At 41.1% G+C, this 25,398-nt stretch overlaps 1 protein-coding gene across 8 annotated transcripts in view; it reads right to left on the reverse strand.

Moving 5' to 3' along the window:
• MAST2 (microtubule associated serine/threonine kinase 2) overlaps positions 1-25,398 on the reverse strand; it is a 226,814-nt gene that overhangs the window by 174,891 nt on the left and 26,525 nt on the right. For 6 of the 8 annotated variants that reach the window (XM_063345051.1, XM_063345047.1, XM_063345045.1 and 3 more), the window contains exon 1: positions 19,573-19,979. The exons of 1 other annotated variant lie outside the window; for it this stretch is intronic. In XM_063345051.1, coding sequence (XP_063201121.1) covers positions 19,573-19,761 — 189 coding nt within the window. In that variant the 5' untranslated portion in view covers positions 19,762-19,979. Of the gene's footprint in view, positions 1-19,572; positions 19,980-25,398 lie in introns of those variants that run through there. One more of the 8 variants, XM_063345049.1, reaches the window with a different exon arrangement.

The following is a 25,398-nucleotide window of genomic DNA, read 5'->3' on the forward strand; positions in this document are numbered from 1 at the left end:
ATTAGCTAAAAATCTCATCCAGCCTACCACGCTCCTTCATGCTCCAATTCCAACAAACGTTCCCAGCATTCTTCAATATCTAGCTACTTCCCTGAAACTAGTCAGAACTGTTGAAGGGCTCTATACAGAAGATGCTACTGGTCATCCCCACAGTCTGTGTACGGCCTGCTTACATAAATCCCTAAAAAAGCCATTTCTTTTCCCCCCCGCTCTCACCCTGCACAGGCCATTGCCACGACTGTCTTGCCTTCACCATTGCACATTGGTTTCTTCAGGAAGGGGAAACACAATCCTGCTTGTCAGGCTGATGCAGCAACTGTAGTTGCTCTTCCACCATGTTCAGCTGAGCTGAGGCAGAAGGAAGAGGGCAGGCGGAAGATACACAGAGGCTAGTGCCAGTAGAAACAGTACCTCGCCCACCTGGCTCCTGCACTTCCCTTCCCAAATATATCCGTATCGAAGACAGAATACACCGCCTACTTAAAATGCTGGTTTGGGACACCCCCTTCAGGACTTTCTCTTCGTTTGAAAGTAAAAAACAAGGTATTCTCTTGCCTGCAAAAAATTTCAGCAGAACAATACTGTACAAAAAAAAAATTTGAGATAACTGTATTAATAAGAATACCCATCAGCAGTTAAAATTTCAAGATTAACATGTAGAAAAGTGTTCTAACAGGGACTTCTTTGTTAGTTCCAGGTTTTGGGGTTCTTTGTTGGTGGGTTTAGTTTTTTGGTGTTTGTCTTGGTTTTCTTCCCCTCAGGTGCACATTCACCTCTTCTAACACACACACGTCTCACCCATCTTTCTCAGTGAACTGCAACTTTAAAAAAAAAAAACCACCACACATTCATTCATTCGGGGCACGAAAGTAAGGAAAAGCAGTGATGTTAGAAACAAACAAAGAAACTAAGTCATATTACAAGCAATTTCTGTATTTTACATCTCTTTTTTTCCACCCAACATATAGACATTCACATACCCCTACCAATCAAAGAATGCGCCCACTTCCCTAGCCTTCCCCTTTCACTTCTATGCAGTCTCTTCTCGCCAGTGAAAAAAATTACAAATTCTTAATATTTCTTCTTGAGTTACAGTACACAAGCTTTTTAGATCTGATAATACCTGAATCAGAAGTTCCTCAACTGAAGGAGCACATGGAGCGCCAACACTGAAGGGCACACACCACAATATCCGCTCAGCTGCAACATCCTGCCTACACACACCTTTCAGGTCAACCCAAAGGCACATGCTACTTCTCAAAACATCATTCCATATGCACTTCTTCAACAGCCATCCCAGCCTAAGCAACTCCTCCCCACCAGGGCTTCTACCACAAAGATATGAAAGGAACAGTGGAAAGGTAACAACTTCCCACACCCCCCAAAGAACCTAGGCTGTCTTCTACAGAAGACAGGCTTAGTACATATGGAAAATTCTTCATAGGCTCTTTTTTTGTTAAGCAAATTAAACACTTTGGCAATATTCAGAAGGCTACATAGCTGTTGAATGTTCTGAAGAAAGGGACCCCAATCACACTCTGCAGGTTTATATACTGTTAGACTCACTTTTCAAATATTAAAAAAAAAAAAATCCAGTCCACTGTTCTGAGACAGCCTATTATGATTTAAAAAAAATGTTAAGTACAACACAGCCAGTTTAAAATTTCATTTTCTAAGAGCTATGCCTATATTGTGTCAGCAAAACAATGAAGAGGGAAAGTTTTAACTTGACAATAGAGCTGTCTTTCGTAAGACTATAATTTATTTCACTCATCCATCAAAACCCAGCTTTAGTATTGCAGTTCATAGACGAACTACATGGAAATAGCAGTGGATTATGTTACCACTTTTAAACAAAGAAGGAAAAAAAACCCCACAGGAAGAGATCTTTCCTTGTCCTTGCCCCAAAGCAAGATGAAATACATACATAGGACAAAAAAAAAAAAAGTCATACACAACATTCCAAATCAGTGGGTAAATAAAACTCTTTGCAGTGATAGAGCAAAATTTTGCTTACTTGCTTTCCAAAGAGTAAATTAGACCACCAGAACAAGTGGTTGAACAATATATTATGTAGCACAGACTGCCCTAATTTCAAGGGCTCCACTTCCACTCTTGAAAACAAAAAATTCTTGCAGCTTTAGAAATGAAAGCATTAGTAAGCACATAACAGAAACACTTTGCTCACACAGTGTGAAAAGGACTGTGAGCATCTCTTTGTTAATTTCTTTTCAAAGGTGATAGAAACAAACTTCTGCATTTACTTTGGCCTTCCGGCTTTTGCAACAAGCTGAAAATCAGGTTCAAACAGTCAGATGAATCCTGCAAAGCTTAGGGCTGAAGATAAAAGCGTCACACAAACAATCTTGATTTGCTAGGCAATGATTATTCTTATCAGTCCCTTCAAAGGTATACAAAAATTTGCTCACATAACTTGAAACAGTAGGATATGAAGAAGAATGGCAAAGGCTTTTCTTGAACAGTGAGGGTAAGCTTGGTCACTTACCACAGTTGCATAGAAAAACAGTTAAAATAGTTGTGGCACTGAAAATACATACAAGTTTGTTTCCCTTGACTGAAATCTTAAATAGGGGTTATCACACTCAGCAAGATGGAGAATGAGACAGATTGCAACAACAGCTGCAGACAAAAGACAAGAAACCAAACGCGCTTCCTGATATGTAAAATTATACTAATATCCCACATTAAAATCCTGACCTGGTAATTTCAGAATACAGCTACAAGGAACCTTCTCAGTCATCTTTTCCATTCCATTGCACAGGGAAAGTCTCCCATGCAATTCAAGCAAGAAATAAAAGAACAACCACATATACCACTGCAATGATTTTCAGCAGCTTTTTTTTTTTTTTAATGTTCATTTAATGGTGCTGCAAGAGAGTAACACAGCACAGATCCTTAATCTGCAAATGGCAGGTGAATACTGAAAGTGTGGATGCATGTCAGAGTGCTTCCTTGAACTGCCAGATGAAGTACCACACAATTAGTGAGACTGATATATCAGCAACAGATGAATGTTAGGAAAAAAAAAAACTCCTTAAGACCTGTCTTTATGGCCTCCATTTAAGATGTAACAGATCATATACAAAGGAGCACTTCCTTACATGTAACTAACTGTGTTATAACTAACACAAAAATATGTATTTCCTAGAGATGTCTACAACAAGTAAAAATACTCGACTGTGACCAACGAATATTCAAATCTGCAGGTCAAAACATTAGCTGGGGGGCAGGCGGGGGGAGTCTACAAAAGAGTTTTATATGAACAGATAATCCATGAACAAGAAAAATGACAATTATTTTTTTTTTAAGCCTAATGAGTACAACCACCTAAGGTCATCCAGAAGCGAATTCTAGCAAACTGTTGGAAGGAAGAAAAGAATTAAAATTTAAATACAATAAATTGGCAAAGAATACACTAATATTACCCTATTTTGCAAGGAAGATAACTGATGAGTAATGCAATTTGAGGATAACTTGACACTTTGAGGGGTTTTTTTAAGCAATAAAAATAGTCAACACTGAATAATAGTGTTTAATACAGTACTGTTTGTCGTTTAAAAGATAAAAGCCTTTTGTGTCAGGGTTGCATACACATATCTGAGAAGCATTCTTTTCCTTCCCAGCCCTTCCTCATCACTTTATATAATCTGTGTACATGCCCTTAACAAAAGATAAATCTGATCCTGTCATTAGGTCTACTCTAATATATTTTAAAATTCACTGAAAAAGAAAATTAAAGGCCTAGAGAACAGATCACAAACCAAATATCTATCTATATAAGTAGCAATTAACACAATGGAATCACAGTATTTATGCTTTAGTATTTAGCTCTGAAATTCGCCTGAACTTTCTAGCCTAGACATGACATATTGAGGAAAGAGGGCCAGCAATTTACCAGGAAGCTGAGGTGAGCCCGAATGTGACCAAAATTGGAGGCTGAATAAGAACTTGGAACTAAGACTCTTCTTAACTGTTTCTGCTTAACTCATGTACTTGCCAGCAGCATCCTGAAAAATGTCAGAGACAGCAGAATCAAGGAAAATTACATTAAATTAACATAGCCTCTTAGAGGCTATAATGTATTGGTTTACTACATGAACAAGAGAGAAAAGCTTTACAGAATATATTACATTATATAAAAGTGTCAGTATTTTAAAGACAGGGAAAAGTTTTACAATATTTTTCTCTTTAATAGATTTATTTGAAGAATTTTTCAATAAATCCCAGCATTCCCACATAGGTAAATATATAAACTAAATTTATTGTCAATACTAAGAATTCAAAATGATTGGAAAGCTAAGCATTATTGCCACAGTGATGTTTTCAATAGTTTTATAGTGTAACACAAACACATTTAACATTCTGAATACCTAAAGCTTCCTCTGTACACTCATCTGCAGCTATAACACGTATTACAGAAAAGTTACAAAGCAAATTTAAACCCTTCTGTAAAAAAAAAAATACCCCAGTTAAAAACAAACAAGAAAAAAAATAATGTTTCCTGAAAGACATAGTATCAGAAACTTATACTATGAGATTCACCCTCCTTATCTTGTTCTTCCAATAGGAAGATTTTTTTCCTTCTTAACTTTTCAGGAAAACAGCTCCAAGGCGTGCTTGATTAGAACTAACGAATTAGAAGCTTTAATGTTGTTTCACCAGGGAAGTTCAAGTTGTTAACTTTGTTGACAAGTGTTCCCAGCTGCAGGAACACATTAAAAAACTTGTTAAAAAGCAGAAGTAAATATTTACAACTATGTACATTATTACCCCCTTTCTGAGGATGATCAAGATGCAGAATCGTTTTATTCCTAATGGAACCACAGTCTAGAAGACAAGGTAATTTGTGATTAAATTATATCAGCTTAGATGTTTGGTCCTTATATGAAAATACAAATAACACCTCAACGGTTTACACAAGCAAAGTACTTCATCCTACTTCAGGATCTCCCAACTAAGAGACAAAAAGGTAGTGTAATTCCTGAATTCAGCTTGTAAATGCCTAAAGGCAAAAGAATTTCATCTAGGGAAGAAAGAGCAACAGAGCCTTTACTAAAGTCTGCATCAAACTCTACAGAAGCTCAAAAAAAACCACTATCATTATATCAAGACTCAAAACCCCACTACATACTCACTAGTTACACTGAAAACAAAACTAGTCTGAACAAAGACACTGCACATTAAAGGCCACATCATTCCTTTATCACTGGTATTCTAGCATGAATATTTCAAACATAAAAGGGTTGTACAGAGCAGGGAAATTATCTCCTGACCAGATTAAAAAAAATAAAAAATTAACAACTTTATAATTCATCATCTGTACATTAGAATCCTGTCTGCTCTAAGGTTTAAAAGAATTATGACCAAAAAAATGTGATTTGTAATAAGATTTGGTGTTATAAGACATCAATAACACCTTCTCTCTGAAGATTTTCTTCCATTAAATTCAGAAGACGTGCCAAGCCTGTGATGTGTCCCAACATTACTGACTAGTATTACTGCAAGTTCTCTTTAGCATCCTATGCATTATCAAATACTCATTTATCTTCTATATTCTTGTCTATTAGATTTTATACAGTCAAATAGAGATGTATGTTTAGATTTGCTAAAGACCATAATCCATGGTATCAACAAGCCAAAACTTTTCTCGTTTGCCAGTTTCTTACAAATTTATTCAGACATTATGCAGAACACACTGAATTTAGCACCTTTTATTACAATTATGCTGCAAGAAAGACTAGAATGGGAACTGCTTAAGGAACCATGCAAGCAGCAGAAACACAGCTGTATGTTAAGCTGTGCATCTAAAAAGACCTATGATTTCATATTGGCTATAAAAAGGAGGAGAATCACCAGAACATTGTGCAGGGTGCCTTGATTCCCTGAAACGCTGATGCTATTTTTTTTTCCAATGAGTGAGAATGAGTTCATCTCAAACTACATTTATTTTTCTTTACATTACAAACATTGTCTCACTGTCTTATTATCAGGGAAAGAGCAAAACATCACAAAATACCTACTTGTGTAAATTCTGCTTAATGCCTATAGACAAAGTTACAATGAAGTCATTTTCACTGTGAACGTAAACTCCTTGTTTATCTAAGGAGAGAGATGAACAAAACCTAGTGATAGGTTAAAGGTTCGGTCAATTCACACAAACAATTGCTTCATAGCAACAGGACCTGTAAGAGAGTTTCACCTAGTTTTATACATTACAGACAGGAATCTCTGGGCCATGTGTCAAAAACTGAGAAGTTATCTGTATTAATATTTGGTTCTCAATCCAAAACAATTTTCTATGTCTAAGGCAAAAATAAAATATATTTAAAATTAAAATACTACTGAAAACACAAAGTATGACAAGTGAACAATAATATAGCGTATTAAAATGCGTATGTTTTATGAAAATTACTTATTTACTAGTAGTGCAGAGGTCTAACCTCCTTTTGAAAAAAGGACTTCCCAAAGAAAAATGTTGAGAGCCATTAAGTTTGAAGTATAGTCTCAAATAAAAGTCTCTGTTGGTCCAGTATGAGATACAGCCCTTAAAAACCTGTCCCAAGGCTAAGGGGGCTAAAAGAGAGAAATCCATGCCCAACTGCTGTTCCAAAGCTTGTTTCAAATAACGCTGCCTACAAAGAAAAGAAAAACGTAACTCATGAACTGAACTTTGGCATGGAACCACTCAGGTGAGTTAAAGGGGCTTTTCTAATTAGACATTCAGTGACTACTTACAGATGTGTAATACAATTTTAAGACTTGATCTTAATTTATAAAGCTCACTTGAATAGCACACGCTGCACAGAAAGAAAAGTATGAAACCAAAAAACGCTACAGGAGTCCTCTTTAACCACTCTATGTTTTTGCCCAGGATGCTTTTACATATCACAGCTATCACCTGAACAGTAGTAGTGGAACCATGTGTAGTTAGACAGAGATTAGCATCAAAATAAAAATCTAACAAAGCACAATGGTCTGCTAAGAGTTAGAACACTATTTTTTCATACACATGATTGAGAAAGACCAAGATACATTTTAATCTGGTGTTATCATCACTGAGGAAGATTGTTATTTGCAGCAGGAAAAAAAAATTAAAAACTTTTTTTTGTTTGTGACAGTGAAATTTCCAATCCTTTGGCATCAATATTTTTGTCTCCATGAACCATCTGTAATCTTCTCACTTCCTACCACAAATGAGATAAGCACATCAATGCACAGCAAAATTAAGAAGCACTTATGTGAAGTTTTCCTGAGAACAAGTTTTACCTCAAACTCAACAGCAGATCTGCACATATGGAATGCGAAAAAAAAATTATCATGTGATTATAAGACTGAAAATAAAACTATCAATGGCTTTAGACCTAAAGGAAATGAAGTTAACCTTTGGAAACACAACAAACACGTGATCTTTAGGTTTTCTTAACAGAAATCACATAAAATGGCAGACAAAGATAAATTCACAATTCTTATCGGTATCTGCACAAAGAAAGGGACTCTCTATAGTCTGGCACAAAAGCTTCTCCTCACCAAGCAGCATAATACAGTTACATCCCAAAGAAACAACAGATAAATTTTTTTCAAGGACAAGCCATGTGTTTCTTCCCTTCTGCTTGAGAACTAAAACAATGCCCAACTGTTGGGTTTATGAACATCACCAAGCCTCAAGCTCAAACTGAAAGACTACAGTCAGCAAACACTTCTGCTAAAGCGCCTGCTAAACTGCCAAAACAATGCTGTAAACATGTTCTCCTCTGTCCTAAAAACAGGGATCAACGCAAAGGTCAAAGAACATACCAATAACTAACCAAATGCATAATTTAACTTTCAGGGTCACGTATTTTTGCCACCATATTCACACTGCACAGGTCGAATTTAAGTCATTTAATAAAACAGAGAAAGAAGTATTTGGTACTAATATGCCACTGCATCCATCTATGACTAAGTGTTTAAACATCTCAATGCCTACAGTCACTCTGTTAACTATACAACTCATTGATAAGCTTTCCTCTAAAACAGTGACTGTAATTTATTTATTTGTACTCTGATCTTCTGGTTCTGTCCAGAACATGTAAGATCAGTCCTGACCACTTAATTTCCTTTTATAGGTCTTTTCTAAGGCTCCATATTAAAACGTGATTTTTATGATAATGAAGTGCTTCTAAATACACTAGAGATTGAATGGTGTGATTTTAGTGACTAATAAACCTGTTTTAATTATTAAGCATCCCATTTTTGAGATTACATTTCCTTGCTCTGGGGCCTTACAACAGCTTCTTTAAAATAAAACTGAGGTCTCACTCCATTTCAAATAGCAAAAAATACAATCATAAGAAGAGCTGTTGCTAGCACTCTCAGCTAGTCCTCACTAAACAGAGTACCTGCATCTAACAGGAGATTAACAGAACAAATACCAAAAAAACAATGCAAGACATTCAACTATTTCACTGCCTATCAGAGCATTTTTTCCCAAAGTAGCTCCACACATCTCCATTACATGCTCTTTCAGTTTTGTTTTTCCAAGAGTTTAACATCTCACCTGCATTAGTAAAGTTGGATTCTTTGGGTCTTGTACATGCCTCCAAGTTCCGAAAGCCACATAAAGGACAAAGATATCTATGCAATTTTGCTGATTTGTGTATTTGCTTTGTAATGACAAATTGTATTTTAAGAAAGAGTGCAGAGAAATGCAATTTGATGGTTCTAAGCTGTATGCTCTTCAATGCAAAGAGAAGCAAACCCCAAGTTTAATACCTGGGACACTGGAAATCAATATGCACAGAGAGACACCCTTCCTGGAAACATGGAACCACACTTAAATCAGCTGTTTACGCAGTCCTTCTGCATGCGTATGACTCTCAGTGTCATGAAAAAAGCATGCAGAAGCAGCAGTATCGAGTTCCAGTTTGCATACATAGTACCAGGAAGACATACTAGAAACCTACTACTTTTTTTTGTTTTTTAAATGATTCTCACTGAGCTCAAAGAATGACAGCTGTGTATTTGAAGGATAAAAGAAGAACACGCTTGAGCATCAATTAGTCAATTTGACAAGTACTATATTTCATAAAAATCTTCGAGCTTCCTAAAACGCAGCTACAAAGTGTTTTCACAAGTTTTCATCCTGCAGACAGTACTGAATTCCCCTCACTCCTTAGTGGATGTACCTTTTACATTTAGTTTTTGTTTGGCCGGATTAAGAAAAGATGACAAAGTGTCTCAAGTCTGGGTACAACTGTACACATAATTCAGTCTTCAGTAAAACTGCTTTCTATATGCTGCAGGCCAGCATTTGTTTACCATTGTAACCATTCTGTACTTTTTCTTCTGTCATAAAAAAGACAAACTGGTCTGTGAACTCTTCCATCAAATCCAATAGGGAAAAAATCAACAAATTTTATACTTTTTTTTTTAATCCTGATGTGCTAGCAGCTAACATATCAAAGTCACAAACACACACAGAGTACACTGATCTAATTTCCATAAGACAGCCCACAGTCGCTGCAAAAAGTTAGGGCAAGCAGAACATAGCCTCATATCAGCAACAAATTTAAGCGTTACTGGAAATCTGTCTTGAATGAACTGACGGATGTTTGCACAATGTGCAGATAATGGAAGCAGCACTACAGAAGTGCACTGAAATCCAGCTTCTTATTATAACTACCATTAAGTATTTTTACTATTAGCAGAATTAGATCAGACGCAAATCATCAGCAATGCAAACACCTATATATTCATAATCTCTCCACTGCCTGCCTGGCTATTCTAATATGCAAGATATTAAATTAATGTGGCTAGTACACAATATTTGGTCTTACTCTTCACTTGTGACAGGAAAATGAAATCTCACATGGGCAAGTTGAATCATCTAAGCTGCTGATGCAATGCCTACCTATTTATTGATCTACACAAATCGATTTAAAGAAATTAGCTTTGTCCATTAATATCCAACTTTGAGGAAGGTGATGGTTTTATTACATCGGGCCAGAGAAGCGCCATATGCCCTTTGGCACTATTTTGCTGTCATCTAACAAGCTCATGGCAGAATTGGTCACTTGACTCTACATCCCTTTTGTCTGCTTCCAGATGAATCTTCTGGCTCAATTCTATTATTATTTAATAAACACACCGCAGAATTGATCACTTGATGCTACTTCCCTTTGCTTGCTTTTAGATGACTTTTCTTCAGTCTCATTTCTTCCCCCTTGTACTTCTAAACATTACAGAATCACAGCATGGTAGAGATTGGAAGGGACCTTCGGAGATCATCTAGTCCAACCCCCCCACCCAAGCAGGGTCACCTAGAGGAGGTTAGACATCCAGGCGGATCTGGAATATCTCCAGAGAAGGAAACTCCACAACCTCTCTGGCACCCTCAAGTAAGGAAGTTTTTCCTCATGTTGAGATGGAATTTCCTATGTTCCAGCTTGTGCCCATTGCCCCTTGTCTCCTGTTGCCAGGCACCACTGAAAAGAGTCTGGCCCCATCCCCTGGGCACCCGCCCTTTAGATATTGATAAGCATTGATGAGATCCCCTCTCAGTCTTCTCTTCTCCAGGCTAAACAGACCCAGTTCTCTCAGCCTTTCCTCATAAGAGAGGTGCTCTGTTCCCTTGATTGTCTTTGTAGCCCTCTGTTGGGACTCTCTCCAGCAGTTCCCTGTCCTCCTTGAACTGGGGAGCCCAGAACAGCACTCCAGACTTGGCCTCAGCAGGGCAGAGTATAGGGGGAGGATGACCTCCCTCAACCTGCTGACCACACTCTTTTTAATGTACCCCATTGGCCTTATTGGCCACAAGACCACATTGCTGGCTCATGGTCAACTTATTGTCTGCCAGGACTCCCAGGTTGCTCTCTGCAGCGCTGCTTTCCAGCAGATCAACCCCTAGCTTGTACTGGTGCATGGGGTTAATCCTCCCTAGGTGCAGGACCCTACATTTGCCCTTGTTGAACTTCCGTTAGGTTCCTCTCCACCCAACACTCTAGCCTGTCCAGGTGTCACTGTATGGCAACACAGCCTTCTGGTGTGTCAGCCACTCCTCCCAGTTTTGTGTCATCAGCAAACTTGCTGATGGTACACTCTGTCCCCTCACCCAGGTCATTGATTAATATGTTGAACAAGACCAGACCCAGCACTGACCCCTGGGGAACACGGCTAGTTACAGGCCTCCAACTTGACTCTGCACCACTGGTCACAACCCTCTGAGCTCTGCCATTCAGCCAGTTCTCAATCCACCTCAATGTCCACTCATCTAACCCACACTTCCTAAGCTTACCTATGAGGATGTTACGGGAGACAGTGTCAAAAGCCTTGCCAACTTCGAGGTAGTCAACATGCACTGCTCTCCACTCACCCACCAAGCCAGTCATGCCAACATAGAAGGCTAGCAGATTGGTCAAGCATGATTTCCCCCAGTGAATCCATGCTGACCACTCCCGATAACTTTCTCTCCTTCTACATGCTTAGAGACGACATCCAGAACGAGCTGTTCCATCACCTTTCCAGAGATGAAGGTGAGGCTGACTGATCTGTAGTTTCCCATATCCTCCTTCTTGCCCTTTTTGAAGACTGGCATGACCATTAGCTTTCCTCCAGTCCTCAGGCATCTCTCCTGTTCTCCATGACCTTTCAAACATAAAGAAGAGCACCTTCATAGTAACATCTACCAGCTCCCTCAGCACTCGCAGCTGCATCCCATCAGGGCCCATGGATCTGTGGGTGTCAAATTTGCCTAAATGATCTCTAACCTGATTCACCTTGATCGAGCAAGAGTCTTCCTTTCTCCAGACTCTCTCTCACCTCCAGGGTATGGGATTCCTGAGGGCTGGCCTTAGCAGTAAAGACTGAAGCAAAGGAGGCATTCAGTAAATCCGCCTTCTCTGCATCCTCCATCACCAGGGCACCCACCTCATTCATCAGCAGGCCCGCATTTTCCCTAGTCTTCCTTTTGCTACTGATGTACTTGAAGAAGCCCTTCTTATTGTCCTTGACATCCGTTGCCAGGTTTAATTCCAAGTGGGCCTTAGCCTTCCTCATTGCGCCCCTGTGTACTCTGACAATGTTCCTATACTCCTCCCAAGTGGCCAGTCCCTCTTTCCGTATTCTGTAAACTTCCTTTTTAGCATGAACATACAAGTGAACTCAGACTAATATGTTACCAGCAGCTGTGAGTGCTGCGCGATCAAAATATAGAAAGGCAAAACTATTGCCAACGAAGAAGCCAAGAAGGCTCCAGAGTGGCAGGCTCTGGCATCAACAAGAATCTGCAAGGCAGCAAGACATACCTACAGGACATTGAGACATTTGTTCTTTCTGGCTTCTTTTCTTGCCTCCTCAGGAAAACGACAGAGGAGAAAACAAAGACAGAACCATACATGTCATAGGGAGCAGTTCCCTCTTCCTCAGCTATGCTTTGGCTTCCTCACTATATTTCTCCACAGAGAAGTGGATAAACTTCAGAAATTAAACTCTGAGGATAAATAAGAATGCCTGCCAGCCAACCATACACTCTGGACTTGAGTCCACCATATCAGAAGCTTTATAGGCTACAACTTGGCATCTTCTTATAAAAAAAACTCACTTATTTTTTTTTCTCTCTCCCTGTAATAAGAGATAGACAACAACAATGAAAGGGAGGTGGGAAAAGGAAATCTGAGGTGTACAAACAGTAACTGAGTTATTAATGATAAGTCACATCCACAGCTCATAATTTAGGAGTATTTACCAATGTCTTCCTTAAGACTTTCTTTAGCTCCCCTCATGAAACAGAAACAGGACAGAGTTGCCCTAAAATCAGGCCTAATCAGCAACAATATCCCAAAACAGGTGGCTACAAGTATTTATGTAAACAGATGGTTCCTGATCTTCTAGAGTACATCAGCACTCCGTTTCTCCTGTGACAATTTGGGGCAATGATGCTTATGGAACATATTTTGGCTAAGTTTAATCTATATTTGTGTTTATAGAATTTGTAATGTGAATATTAAAAACTACATTTTATTACAAATGCAATCTGCATTCCTAGCAATATGTCCATTTGATTCTGTTTATTTACTTGAATTTTGGAAATAAACTTCCATCTTCTTCAGATTAAGTTTCATCCCAGCTTGTAGGTTTGATATGAAGAAACAGCTTTGAGTGCTGTGAACGGTTAATCATAGGGTCCATGGCTGGGGGAGCAGAAGAGGAACTGCAAGAGAGCTCTGACCAGCAGCCTGAGAGACAGAGGTATAGAGAAAGCTCAGAAGTGAAGTGTCAACCAAACTCCAAAAGCTTGTGTCTTCATCTATCTAACAAAAGGGAAGATATGGTTGAAATAACCAAAGAACAACAGTCTACGTACAGGGCTCATCACAATAGAGGAACTGCCTTTAATAGCACTGATGGCACCTAGAGGGAAAAGAAAAAAGAGAAAACGCTTATTATATTTGAAGCACAGAAGTTCTGATTAGGAAAAAGAATGATCTCTTCAATTTCCAGGCTTGCCACGCAGCAAGGAAAGCATGGTAACAGCTTCTTTGCAGCTGTGGAGGCAAAACAAATCTGACTAGCACTCTGGGGTTTGGCCAGTTTCTCCCTGCCGGTCGCTGACTGCTTTCCAAAAAAATGAACAGGGTGAGAAGTCAGTGGAAAAGATCCTTTGCCATTCCTTAAAAAAATAAAATAAAATAAAATAAAGACAACATGAAAGGAGGGATAAGCTTTCTAACCTAATGTTTATAAGCAGTCTTTATAAGTAGTCTTGGACCACTTTGCACAATGTCCTGGATACAGGGAGTAGAAATATCCACATAGCCATAATGTTACAGAACTCCCTCTCATATGACACACCCAACTGTGGTAATGCAATCCCCAAAATTGTAAAAAGACAAGTAACAAAAAAGGAGTAACCTTGTCTGTGATCATACTATTCTAATTTGCTGCCAGAATACTACCTATTTTTGGTGCACACACTCCAAGAACAATCAGGGGGAAAGCAAAGTGCTAGAAGCGAAAGAACTCAGTGTCTTCTGTTCCAACTGAAGCAAAATTTTACATTTCAAATACTTATACAGGGAAAAGATATCAGATAGTAGAGAATTTGTAGTGCCTGTGCTAGCATAGGCATATTCCACAGCTGAGAGTTGGACATTAGACAAAACAAGCCTTGAAATAAGATGGTTTAGTTTCCTAACTGCAGGAATAATTAAACATTGGCAGAGCTTTCCAGAAGAGGTGACAGACACACCATGATCTAAGGCTAAGATAAGATCAGTCTCTAAGAGAGATGTTTTAATTTATCTTCCAGAAAAGCTCCACAACCTGAACATGTGAGGAGATCACACTGGCTACCGCCACAGTAACCCATTTTGGCTTTGGGACATATAGATCTACAATGTTTCAAAGACACACCGAGAGAAAGGAATACTTTTGCTACTCTCAGAAAGTTTGTAGCACCACAGTTCCAAATGACTGTAATAGTTCAATGATTTGACAGTAAGTCAGTTACCTTGTTCAAAACTCAGGAAATACCTTCTATCCAATGCAGAAATATCAAAATGTACTGCTTGGGGAACAAGCAAGATCTCCCTTCTTCAAGGACATCAAAATTTACAACTAAAGAGATTACTGCAATGACTGCCCTATAGAAAGGGCTCCCCCAAAACAAAACTAACCAGAACTAAGGACGTTTTTCATCTTTCTTGATATTATGTATGCAGCTTGCCTGTTGGCATCAGTTGAACATTTCCCATACAATGAAGATACATGCCGCAGGGGAGCCCCCAGTTCAGCAACATTTCAGTCCAACTCTGTCAGCAGCAGCCAAGTTAAACTTTATACAAGACAAAAGGTCCATCTAACCCAAAATCCCACCTCTACAACTTGCAGTCCCTCTACCAGTCCCTTGAACCGCTTGTTGAGATTTTGCTACTGTTGTCCTCTTCATCTCTTTATTATGCTACAAAATCACAAACTCATGGAATCTACTTATAAATCCTCTCCTGGACCTGGCCATCCATAGCAAGAGGAGAGGGAAGCTTGACAGAAGTGAGGGCAAAATGCTGACCAGCATGAGGTCCATCTCTTTCCCTCACCTTGTTGCATCTCCGAGCAAAGCACCACTGGGCAGTACCCACTAAGTTCCCTTGATGCCTTTAGAGCAGAGAACGCTGTTCAGGGATACCAGTGCTGTGTCCTTCATTGTTACTCTTTTGACCCCCAACCTCCATCCCCCTAGACCTGCCACCATACTTCAGCATTCCTCATATCTGTTTATTCTCCCCCTGCTTTCAGAGGAAGACAGGATTTATATTTGTTAGGGACAGTCTAACACCCACTCCTCGTGGAAAACACCTATAAAAATAGCAAAGACACTCCCTGCAGACAAGTAAAGGGAAGCATCATGCATTTGCTCCATTCTAATGTTCTCCTAGACGGTAGTTAATTTCAGCTGTTTTCCTCAGGTGGATGCAGTCTGCCTGTTTAGCAATCTTCACTAGATCCCTCCTCCTCTGAATGCTTTTTGCATCTATCACATCCCCTGGCAAAAAACAAACAAAAAAATAATTACACATGCATTACTTATTGCATGAAAATCCAGCTCTTTTTAAGCCTGACTCCCAGCTGAATACTAGAGAAACGGTCAGCTGCTGTTTGCTATCTACCCTCTACGTGCCAACCATGGTCTTGTATATTTTCATCATAACCACTTTTAAGTCATATCTTCTAGACACTGAAGAATCCTTCATGTGAGAAGTTTGACCTTTGACTTCTCCCTGAAGTAGAAAATGATAATAAAAGCACCTCTGACAAATACTGGCTACGATCCATGTGAGATCTTTCACAATAAATATCACGATGTCTCAAACTAATTATGTAAGCATGACAGGGAAACAACCTAATGATTATAATATGCCTCTGGATGAGGGTGACTGTCATTCACAAGCAACAAAAACTTTCACGTCAACTTTCCATTCTCTCCTTCAATGCAGTCAGCAAACATAGAACAATTAAGCTGATACTTTTATGGAAAACTTTATGGGTGTTTGTCACAGATGCCCTCGCTCAAACTGAACTGTCATGGGATAAGACATACAATTCAACTATGAATTAACGACCAATTAACAGATAGGAAACAAGAAGTTGGAACTATTGGCATTTTTCCCAAAAAAGGAGGATCACCAGTGGAGTCCCACAAGGATCTGTTCTGGGATCAACATCTTCAACATCTGAAAGCAAAATCTAGCAAAGAAGCTTAACACCTATGTGACAGAGTTTGCTGACATTGCTTATTCAAGGTTGCCAAAGCAATGGCCAAAGATCTGAAGAAGACCTTAATGATACTGTTTAAGTGGCTGTAAAATAGCAGATAAGATTAAATGTAGATAAGTGTAAAGTAATGCATAACATTAAAGAAAATCCTAAATTCATATACACAATGACAAATTCTGAACTAGTTATTACCAATTTAAAAGAGTGATTGTGGAGTTATAATAGACAGTTCCACAGAAGTGCAAACTCAATGCTTAAAGATCATCAAGAAAAAGCGGGTAGAAGATTAAAGAATAAAACCTAATATGCTATATAAGTTTACAGGGTGTTATAGCCAGTCCTGGTTATCATTCCCCAAACCTGTTCCTCTGATTCCTGCATCACTATCTCCAATCAGGAACACACCTGCAAAAGGTGCAAAGAAAATAGCAAGGACAATGAAAAGGATAGAGTTACTTCTTTCTAAAACGTCTCTGGAAAAGTCACAAGCCAGGGAAGGTAAATAAAAGTTATCAACTCGTAAGCCAGACAGAATAACATGGATTCTCTTTTTCACTGCCTCATCTAATACAAGAATTAACAAACAAGGCATGAAACAAGCAGGTAGAAAGTTTAAAAACAAACAAAAAGAAGTGTTTTTTCCACACAAAATATGTCTAAGCCTTAAAACACTCAGCCACAGGACGTTGTGGATGCTACAAGCACACATGGCTTCAAATACTGATTGGACAAACTCATAGAAGAAAAAAACCCACTGGGGGCACTAAAAACAAATATCACTTCTAGTTCCGGAAACCTGCGAGCCACAAATTACTGGAGGCTGGGAGAGGTATTTCCTCAATATACACTATACTCTTCTCCAAGCATCTGCTTTTGGCAGCTCAGAGAGGCAGGATACTGGGCTAGAGGGATCTTTAATGTGACCAAGTACAGTCATTTTTATGTTCTTACGTAACTCATAAAAAAGTAAAAACATTAATCGCATATACATGTCAGAACCATAAGCACAGCACATTAAAGGATCAGATTTTCAAAGGCCTACAGGTCAGCACAGTGATTGGTCACAGTTTAATAAGTACTTTTTCCAACATTAGAGTAGCTTAGTCTCCCCCAGCCACAAACTTGTGCAAATATATGTCAAACAAACTACGAAATCTGAATTTAATTCGGAACAGTTCCCTGCAGCTGTGCACACTGTTGCATTGGTACAGCTGAGGGCATACTACAGGCTTGGAAATAACAGGGCTACTTAAATGAGAAGCAGCCCCGAAGGAAATATTTGTCAAGCCACAAGCTGCATCAGTGAACATGGAGTATCACACTGCCTTTTGCACCTCAGAAGGCCCTTTCCACCACATCCGCGCTACCAACTCCTGATGTTTAAAGAAATGCTGAATTATTGATATTAAAGACAGAAGTGCTGTGAGTAGACTTATATGTCGTGTTTATTACATTTGCCAACATATCTATTTATTTCCAGTTGCTTACCACACTTAAACTTCCACCAGTTCAAATGGAAGACGGAAGGAGAGAGAGGATGAGAGGTTCTCCTTCGAAGTCTGGGCATCTCACACAGGTTGAGTAGAAGCTTCCTTAGCTTTAGCTGCAAAACTCCTCAAAGACTCCATCACACCGAATACTTGCCAGCACATAAAGATCTGTTCCTATAAATGACATCAGGTCTTAGAGCACCCAAGCTAAAAACAAACTGGCAGTATCTCCCATTAAAAAGCCTCGTGCATCTCAAAAACGCATTTCTGAATTTGCAGCCTTTCCTGTTTTGCAGTGTTATTGTTGTTTTAGTGAAGCTTCCTGAGTGTTCAATACATTACGTGGTACATAGCATGTTCTGCTATGCATGATTTATGAAAAGTTTAGTTCACAACTACCAAGAATGGAAATAATTTCCTCTAATTTCCATATCAATATCATACACAAAATGTCAAAACAGCACAACAAACACCTTGCTATTGCATTTGATAGCTCTACCAACCACTATTTTAATGGACAGTTAGGAAGAAACTAAGTCACCTCATCTGCTTTTACTTCTTTCTTTTCCTGAATAAGGATATTAGTGTTCTTTAATTGCTTCAGGAAGTGGTAAGCATCAACAGCAGTAGCACCTCTTAACCACCTGGCTTAACAAGGCACTAGAGAATAAAACAAAAAATAAAAAAAGTAGAGGTCTCTTCTTCTCTGGGGCCCATTCTGAGAAATCTATATTCAAGAGATATCCACTAGTCAAAGACAAGTCTCCTATAATTGAAGGCAATGTAATGCAGCTTTTCTAGAAAAACCAAAGAAATTATAAAAAAGGCAGAGTAAACCTGCGCATCTGCAACAATGACATAAACTTAAGACACCTTTTTGACAAGAAAAGTAAAATAACCTAGGTTTTCACTTTGCTCCTAAAAATAGCAAAACAAAGCAATGAATTACTGCATCCTGGGACTCTTCGCACTTGTGATACTTTCTTCTTCTCTTCCAAGAAAAAAAAAAAAGCAACATTAGTTGCCATCTACATTTTTAAACTGCTAATTCTCCCCCCCCCCCGTTTTTCACTCTTGTAAAACTAGGAATATCAAAATACATAGAAAAAAAGTTTAAGATCTCTTGTATCTCTCATCCCTGTAACCCTAAGCAGCAATCAGTAGATCCTTTTTTTTTTGTGGGGGGGGCTGAAAGACACTTCGAGTGTTAAGAATTAAGATGTAAAAAATGCTGGAAAACGCATCATAATTAACGTTACAGTTAGGAATGACCTACAGAAGGTTACTAGCAAGAAGTATTCTGTAATTATTAATACCAGCAAGTATATAGCACAAGCTAGATTTCACCGCATCCTCCTTCGCCTCTTCATCGGCATGCAGGCAGGACTTCTGGCACCACGACTGCCCCACCTCTCACCCAACGCCACGCCGCCACAGCACTGACACACCACCGCTCCATTGCGCACCCCCAATCCTACCCCCTCCTCTTCTGGGGGTATCTGCCTAAGGAAGCGGTTGGAAGGAGAGAGGATGCTCGGAGGATGCAGTCCCAACCGGCGCTGCCGCCCGGCGCCGACCCCTCCCGCCAGATCGTAGCACCTCGCCTCCCCCCGGCCCTCGGCCTCCAGCCGCCCCCCGGAGCCCCGGCAGCCCCCGCCCGGGCCCGGCGCACCCCTGCGGCAGCCGCAGTCCGGCCGGGCGCAGAGGGCGGCACCGCCGGGCGCCCCCGCCCGCCACGCGGGGCGCGCGTCTCCATGCCAACGGCCGCCACCGGCCCGGCGGGACCCCCCCCGGCCCCACGCCCCGGCTTTACCCTCTCCAGCGGCCCCGCGGCCCTGGCGTCCTCCGGCTCCTTCCTGCCGCCGCCGCCCCCCAGCAGGGTGGCTCTCCGCTCCGCCGCGCTGGCGGCCACCGCCCGACCGGGCTCCCTCCGCGGCGGCGGCGGCGGCGGCGGCCCCGCCGCCGCCGCCGCTTTGTCCCCCCGGGAGCGGCCCTTCCTCATCGCGGCGGCTTCTCCTCAGCGGCGGCTGCAGCGCCACTCGCCCCCCCGGGGCGCGGAGCCGGCCATGGCCGGGCGGGAGTCACGGAGAGACGGGGCGGCGCCGCCGCCACCGTCGCCGCCACCACCTGCGCGCGGCGCGGAGGGACATGCCCGCCCGCCGCCGCTCCCGCCGCCCGCCTGTCAGGGAGCGCGGGCGCAGCGGCTGCCGCGGCACCGCCCCCCCGCCCCGCGCGCGCCCGCCCGCCCGCCGGCCGCTGCCTATCGCGAGAGCAGCGGCCTCGCGGCGGGGAAGAGGCGCGAGACTTTGGGGGTGGGGAGGGAAGCGCGCGAGACTCGTCACGCGGGGCGGGCGGGAGGTGCGAGGCGGGAAAGGGCGCGGGGCAGGCTGGGAAGGCGGCGGGCCGTGCTGGGAGGGGATGGCGGCACCGAAGGGGTGGCAGGGCGTAGGGGCGATGGCGGTCGGGCCGGTGGGCAGCAGCGCCCTGGCACGGCTGCCTGCACCGCTGCCGGTCAGAAGGCTCACAGAAAGGAGGGATGCACTAAGGGGACCACCCCAGGCCGGCTGCCATAGGGCTGCTCAGGCAAGCGATGCCTCCCGGCTGCAGAGGCTCTGCTTCCATGGCAGGAGAGGAGGAACGCTGCAGTCACAAAGTGAGGTTCCGACGTGCCCAACACAGTAGTGTCTCCTGGGGATGAGGGCCCCATCATACTCATCTGGGATGAGCTCAGGTGTGCAGCAGCGAGTGGTTTCCATGTCAATCTCTTCATTGTCCCTAAAAACGTAAGGTGAGCGCAGGACCTTTCCTGTGGTGTCACCAGTGGTAGGTAGCGTTTCAGAAAATGCCACACTTTGTTCCAAGAAGCCCACCAGCTCCTCCACAGAGACACGGTGGGAACCGCAGCACTTCGGTGACTGGAGCCTCTCAGGGCACCCCCCAGCCCCCAGCGAGAGCGCTGAGCTGCAGGAAAGCGTTTACCATCAAGGGCTACAGCCCACTTTTTCATGGAGAGTGTGATCGCATCAGGGAGCAGATTAAGATGTAGTTCACTGTCTCCTCAGTAGAAAAGACAAACCTACAGAGATTCATTACCTCAAGGAATAATCAGAGCATATATCATCATCTTGTGTTTCATCTCAATAATTCACACCCTCTCAGCATTTTTGTCTTTGCAAATTATTTCCTGAGGGTATAAGTTACCAGTTTCTGCATTCATTTTTCACAAAAAGCAACTTCAAAGTTGTCTTCCCCCCCCCCCCCCACTATTACATAGTCAGGAACCTTGCTACTGCTGCAGAAAAAACAATTCTTTCTCCCTTTTTACCAAGCTGAAAAGGCTCATACATCTTCAACCAGAAGTCTGACTTTATAAATTTTTTATTCATTTTGTACAAACAAAGACAACAAAAATACACTTTCAAACGATTTATTGATGTAGAGGAGTGTGAGCATTTTTAAATAATTATTAAGAATATTTAAATTCTTGCTGAAAACTATTCCAGGATGCTGGATTAGTCACAGAGATCTTTTTCCATCGTAATTGTATATGATAGAGATGGACAACCATGTGGAATTTCCCAGCTGGGAATCCTGCCCTAACTAAATGTAAATAATGCAAATTTATGGAATCTTGGCATCCGTGATAATGTGAGTCTATTAGGATGGCGCAGTGCCTCGCCATAATTTGGCTGGATCTTTGCCCTATTGCAACAGAGATGCCAATTAGTTATTTGTTGGTTATGGCCTGTGGGCCACCTTGCACTGGCTCACACCTGTTCACTTCGTGTGCCAAAAAAGAATTCATGAATATGGGAAGAAAAGTCACAATGAGAATTTGAATAACACTACTTGCCTTTGAAACATATTAAAAACAAATCTTCAGTTGTTAGTTTTAGATAGAATTGCAAATAATTGCCTTCTGGTTCAGTATTTTACTCAAAACAATTTAAAAATCTTTGTGATCACACTGAATCAAAAAGCCATTTGGGGGTTAATAAGACATTTTGCTTGTGAAAAGACCGTGTTCGATTTCCTTCTGGATTATTTCCTTCTCTGTTTAATCCCTGTTTAGTATTTTGGACTGGAGATGTCTTTTCAATATTTTTGAAACAAAAGAACAGTGAGGTTTCATGTTGAAGGAATAGGAAAAATACTCCTCATTTTACTGATTCTCCCATATTTTTCCATTTAAACTCGTCACCGAATATGACCTGAATCTGCAGACCAGTCTGAGTGACCTGATTTTTCTTTTCCGTATGAGCTAGTTTTCTGAACTGGGTTTGGGTTTTTTTTCCAACTTGAAATAAAAGTGAACGAATCATGAGAGGCTTGGCAGGGAAAAGGGGTACAGGGAAATGAGGCAGAATGTGGTGTGATGCCACGCCTATGTTCACCATGTTTGTCTCCAGGAAAAAGACACATCAAAAAAAGATAGAAGAGTAATTAATAAGGGCTTGTAAAGGGACTGATTCTTATGTTATCCAGACTGACTAACACAGAGCAAAAGCAGGGGACCACAGAGAGCCTGTGTAGCTCACTTACTCATACTCAGTTAATACTCTTAATGCTGTTTTTCTTTGCAGTTCCAGATACTTCCTTTCCCTGGCTTCTACCTTCTGTTTTCTTCCTATAAAGAATGTCTCAGCATGCCGATGCTATCCAGGAAGAGTTCCCTTTCGTTCTTCTCTAGCTGGTTTAAAGGGACCTTGGTAAGGCAGAACACAGAGTTTAGTTCAGCTTATTCCATCATGTTTTCTAAAATGACATCAATCCATCTGCAGCATTTTTATGACTGCTGAGCACAGAGCTACAGCAGTAATTCCTGGAGCTGGGATAGAAATATACAGCTTGAAGCTCTGAGGTTAAAACCTCTTTATTCCAAACAGAATAGAAAATGCTAAGTAGTAGAGGTTATTAGGATGCTGCTGAGCATGAGAATTTCCTCTACGAAATGAAAGACTTAACTTGATCATTTGAATTCCTATTAAATTCAAACATTTAGCAAAACTGGTGCAGCACAAAACCCAGCTGATCACCTATTTTCACTGTTTCCAAGGCAGAACTGCATCACTAATGCCAGCAAACAAGTGTATCGCTAAGGCTTGTCATTTGTCATTCTGCTCACACGATACACATAATCTTCACTCTCAGTATTTCTGCTCTGTATGAGACGGAGGAAATGGCTTTAGTTGTTCTGCATGTTAAGCTGTCACACACCTTCTGTTAGTGACCCAGTTCTAATGGTATTCACAGAGAAGTTTTGGTCGTTACACTGGAATACTAATGTTTGGCAATTGGCAATATGCAGTCAGCCCGGAAGATGGCACGGTACTTTGGGATGTTGTACTGTGTAGAATGTCAGTAATGACAGGTAATTATACAGGTGGCACGTCACTGCCATGACCCCTGTCTGTTTCCCTAACTTCACCCCTATGACAGCATTCTTTTTTCAAGATTCACTAAAAAACGAGCATGATAACACTAAAGGATACCAGTTATGAGGAAAATAAAAAATAAGGGTAAAAAAGTAGTTACGTGAACTGCAGAAGGAGTGAGATTTGCTAGGAAAAGCTTTGACTAAGACTAATCAATTACTCTTTATAGAATGATTCATCATTTTGTTCCGCAAAAAGCAAGACAACAACCCCAGCTCTGCCAGGCCAGCCAAGCAGTGCATGCTGCCTGCGCAGCTGAGAACTGCAGCCACAGAGTACAGCTCACCAGCACCTCTAAGCTCCAAGGAAATGGTAAGAAATACAGGATTTCCCAAAAGAATGCAGGAGAATTAGTAAGTCTGGGACCTTGACACAATCTAGGTCAAATTTACTCATGATCTGAATCTAGCGAGGTCTGCTATTTGAGAAGTTCTGCATGAGACATTTGGGTAATTAATAAATACTCATAGTTACATGAGGACTTTTTACAGAAAGGATATAAACACTCACATTTCAGGGCACAAGCTAATCATTGAATTAAGGAGGATTAGGAAGAAATTTCTTACAGGCAGGTTATGCCATAAAAGTATATTATACAGTATATTATTCCAGTACATCTTCACTGGAAACTACTATTGGTCAGTCTCAAGGACAGAATAATGAAATAAACGAACTGACTACCTGATCCAGGATGGCAATTACTAGATCTAGGTATAGCAAAATCCAGTCCTAACTGGATATGATTTCTTTACCAATTGTTATTTTCCTTCTTTATATACCATGAAGGGCATATATCCTTATTTGCACTGATGCAGTTTGTCAAAGTGACAGCTTTGCACTGCTATAACCTTGTTCTAGATATCATATTTACATCCGATAAGGAAGTAGAAGATGTAAATATGCAAATATATAACAGGAGTTAAAAGTATGTCTGTGAGGTTTAGGGAGAGCTTAGTGCAATAACTAAATTAACAGCACTTCTTAGCAACAAAAGCTCATCAAACTCGTTATAGCTTTAAAGGAGGCACGTGAATACGCTGCTTTCACTGTTGGCTTGGACAGCAATTGCCACGGTTGAGCTGTTACCCCTAGGTGTTAACAGAGTACAAATTACATATGCATAAATATGTATATTTGTGTGTATTTCTGAAAAGTCCAGAAAGGGAAGCACACAGGGAATGGAGAGATGCTGGCCAGCAGAAGTAGCATCGGAGCTTAAGTGTTGTCGCCTTCTCTTTGGCCACCCAAAGATGAGTTTTAAGGCGAGCTAGGGGGAAGATTACACATAGTTCTACTGTTACTTATGGAAATGCCTCCCAACTATGAGATGACACATACATGGAAGACATGGAAATCTAACAGGTGTGCAGTGGAGGCTGGCATCAGGATACTTCAAGAGACTTAATGTATCTATTGAAGAAGAAGAGACAGAAAGAGCTGGGAATGAATGCAGTTTCTGATTGATACAACAGAGAGGGGAGCCATTTGCGGGATGAAGAGAGAGAGAGGACAATATAAAGAAAGGTATTAGGGGGAAAAATACTTTTTCCATGAGTGTTGTAGTCAATTTTCTAGCCACAGATTCATCGCAGGACAATGAGTCAAGCTATCTAGAACTAATGTGACATGTACGGGAGTCATTCCTCAGGCATGTCTGCAGAGACACTACATAGACCTCAACTGTGTCCTCCGTAAAACTCATCCTTGCTGTGATACAAACAGGAAAACCTCAGCAATGATTAATCTGGTGGTTTCCAGTCATTGCCTTTTAATATGTTGACCAATATGATCTCACTGTTACCTTGTGCTCGCATTATTTGTTTTCTTTATAGACCTGTCAGCTCTTACTTTTGATTACAAGGTGTTCAACATAACAATTAAAACAAAAACCAAAACAAAACAGAATGCTAACACGATGGGGCTTAGAGGTTGGCAGTTCTGACTTAAAGTACTGCCAGTCCTACCATACCCTATTTGTCTCTCTCATTGTGATATACCACCCTTTTCCTCACAGCAACACAACTCTTCTACAGCTGGGCTATAAAATGAACAGGGAAATTGATTTGGCTAGAAACACTGGAGGCAGGGGGAATTGCTGGATTTCCTTTTGCTGGATCAGTTCCCCCATCTGGTTGGGTGCAGAACCCCATCTGGGTTGTGCCAGCACAGTGGAGGGAAAGGGGTAGTACAGGATCAGGACAGAA

This window comes from Chroicocephalus ridibundus, chromosome 8, assembly GCF_963924245.1.
Source record: "Chroicocephalus ridibundus chromosome 8, bChrRid1.1, whole genome shotgun sequence".
Lineage (NCBI taxonomy): Eukaryota > Metazoa > Chordata > Aves > Charadriiformes > Laridae > Chroicocephalus > Chroicocephalus ridibundus.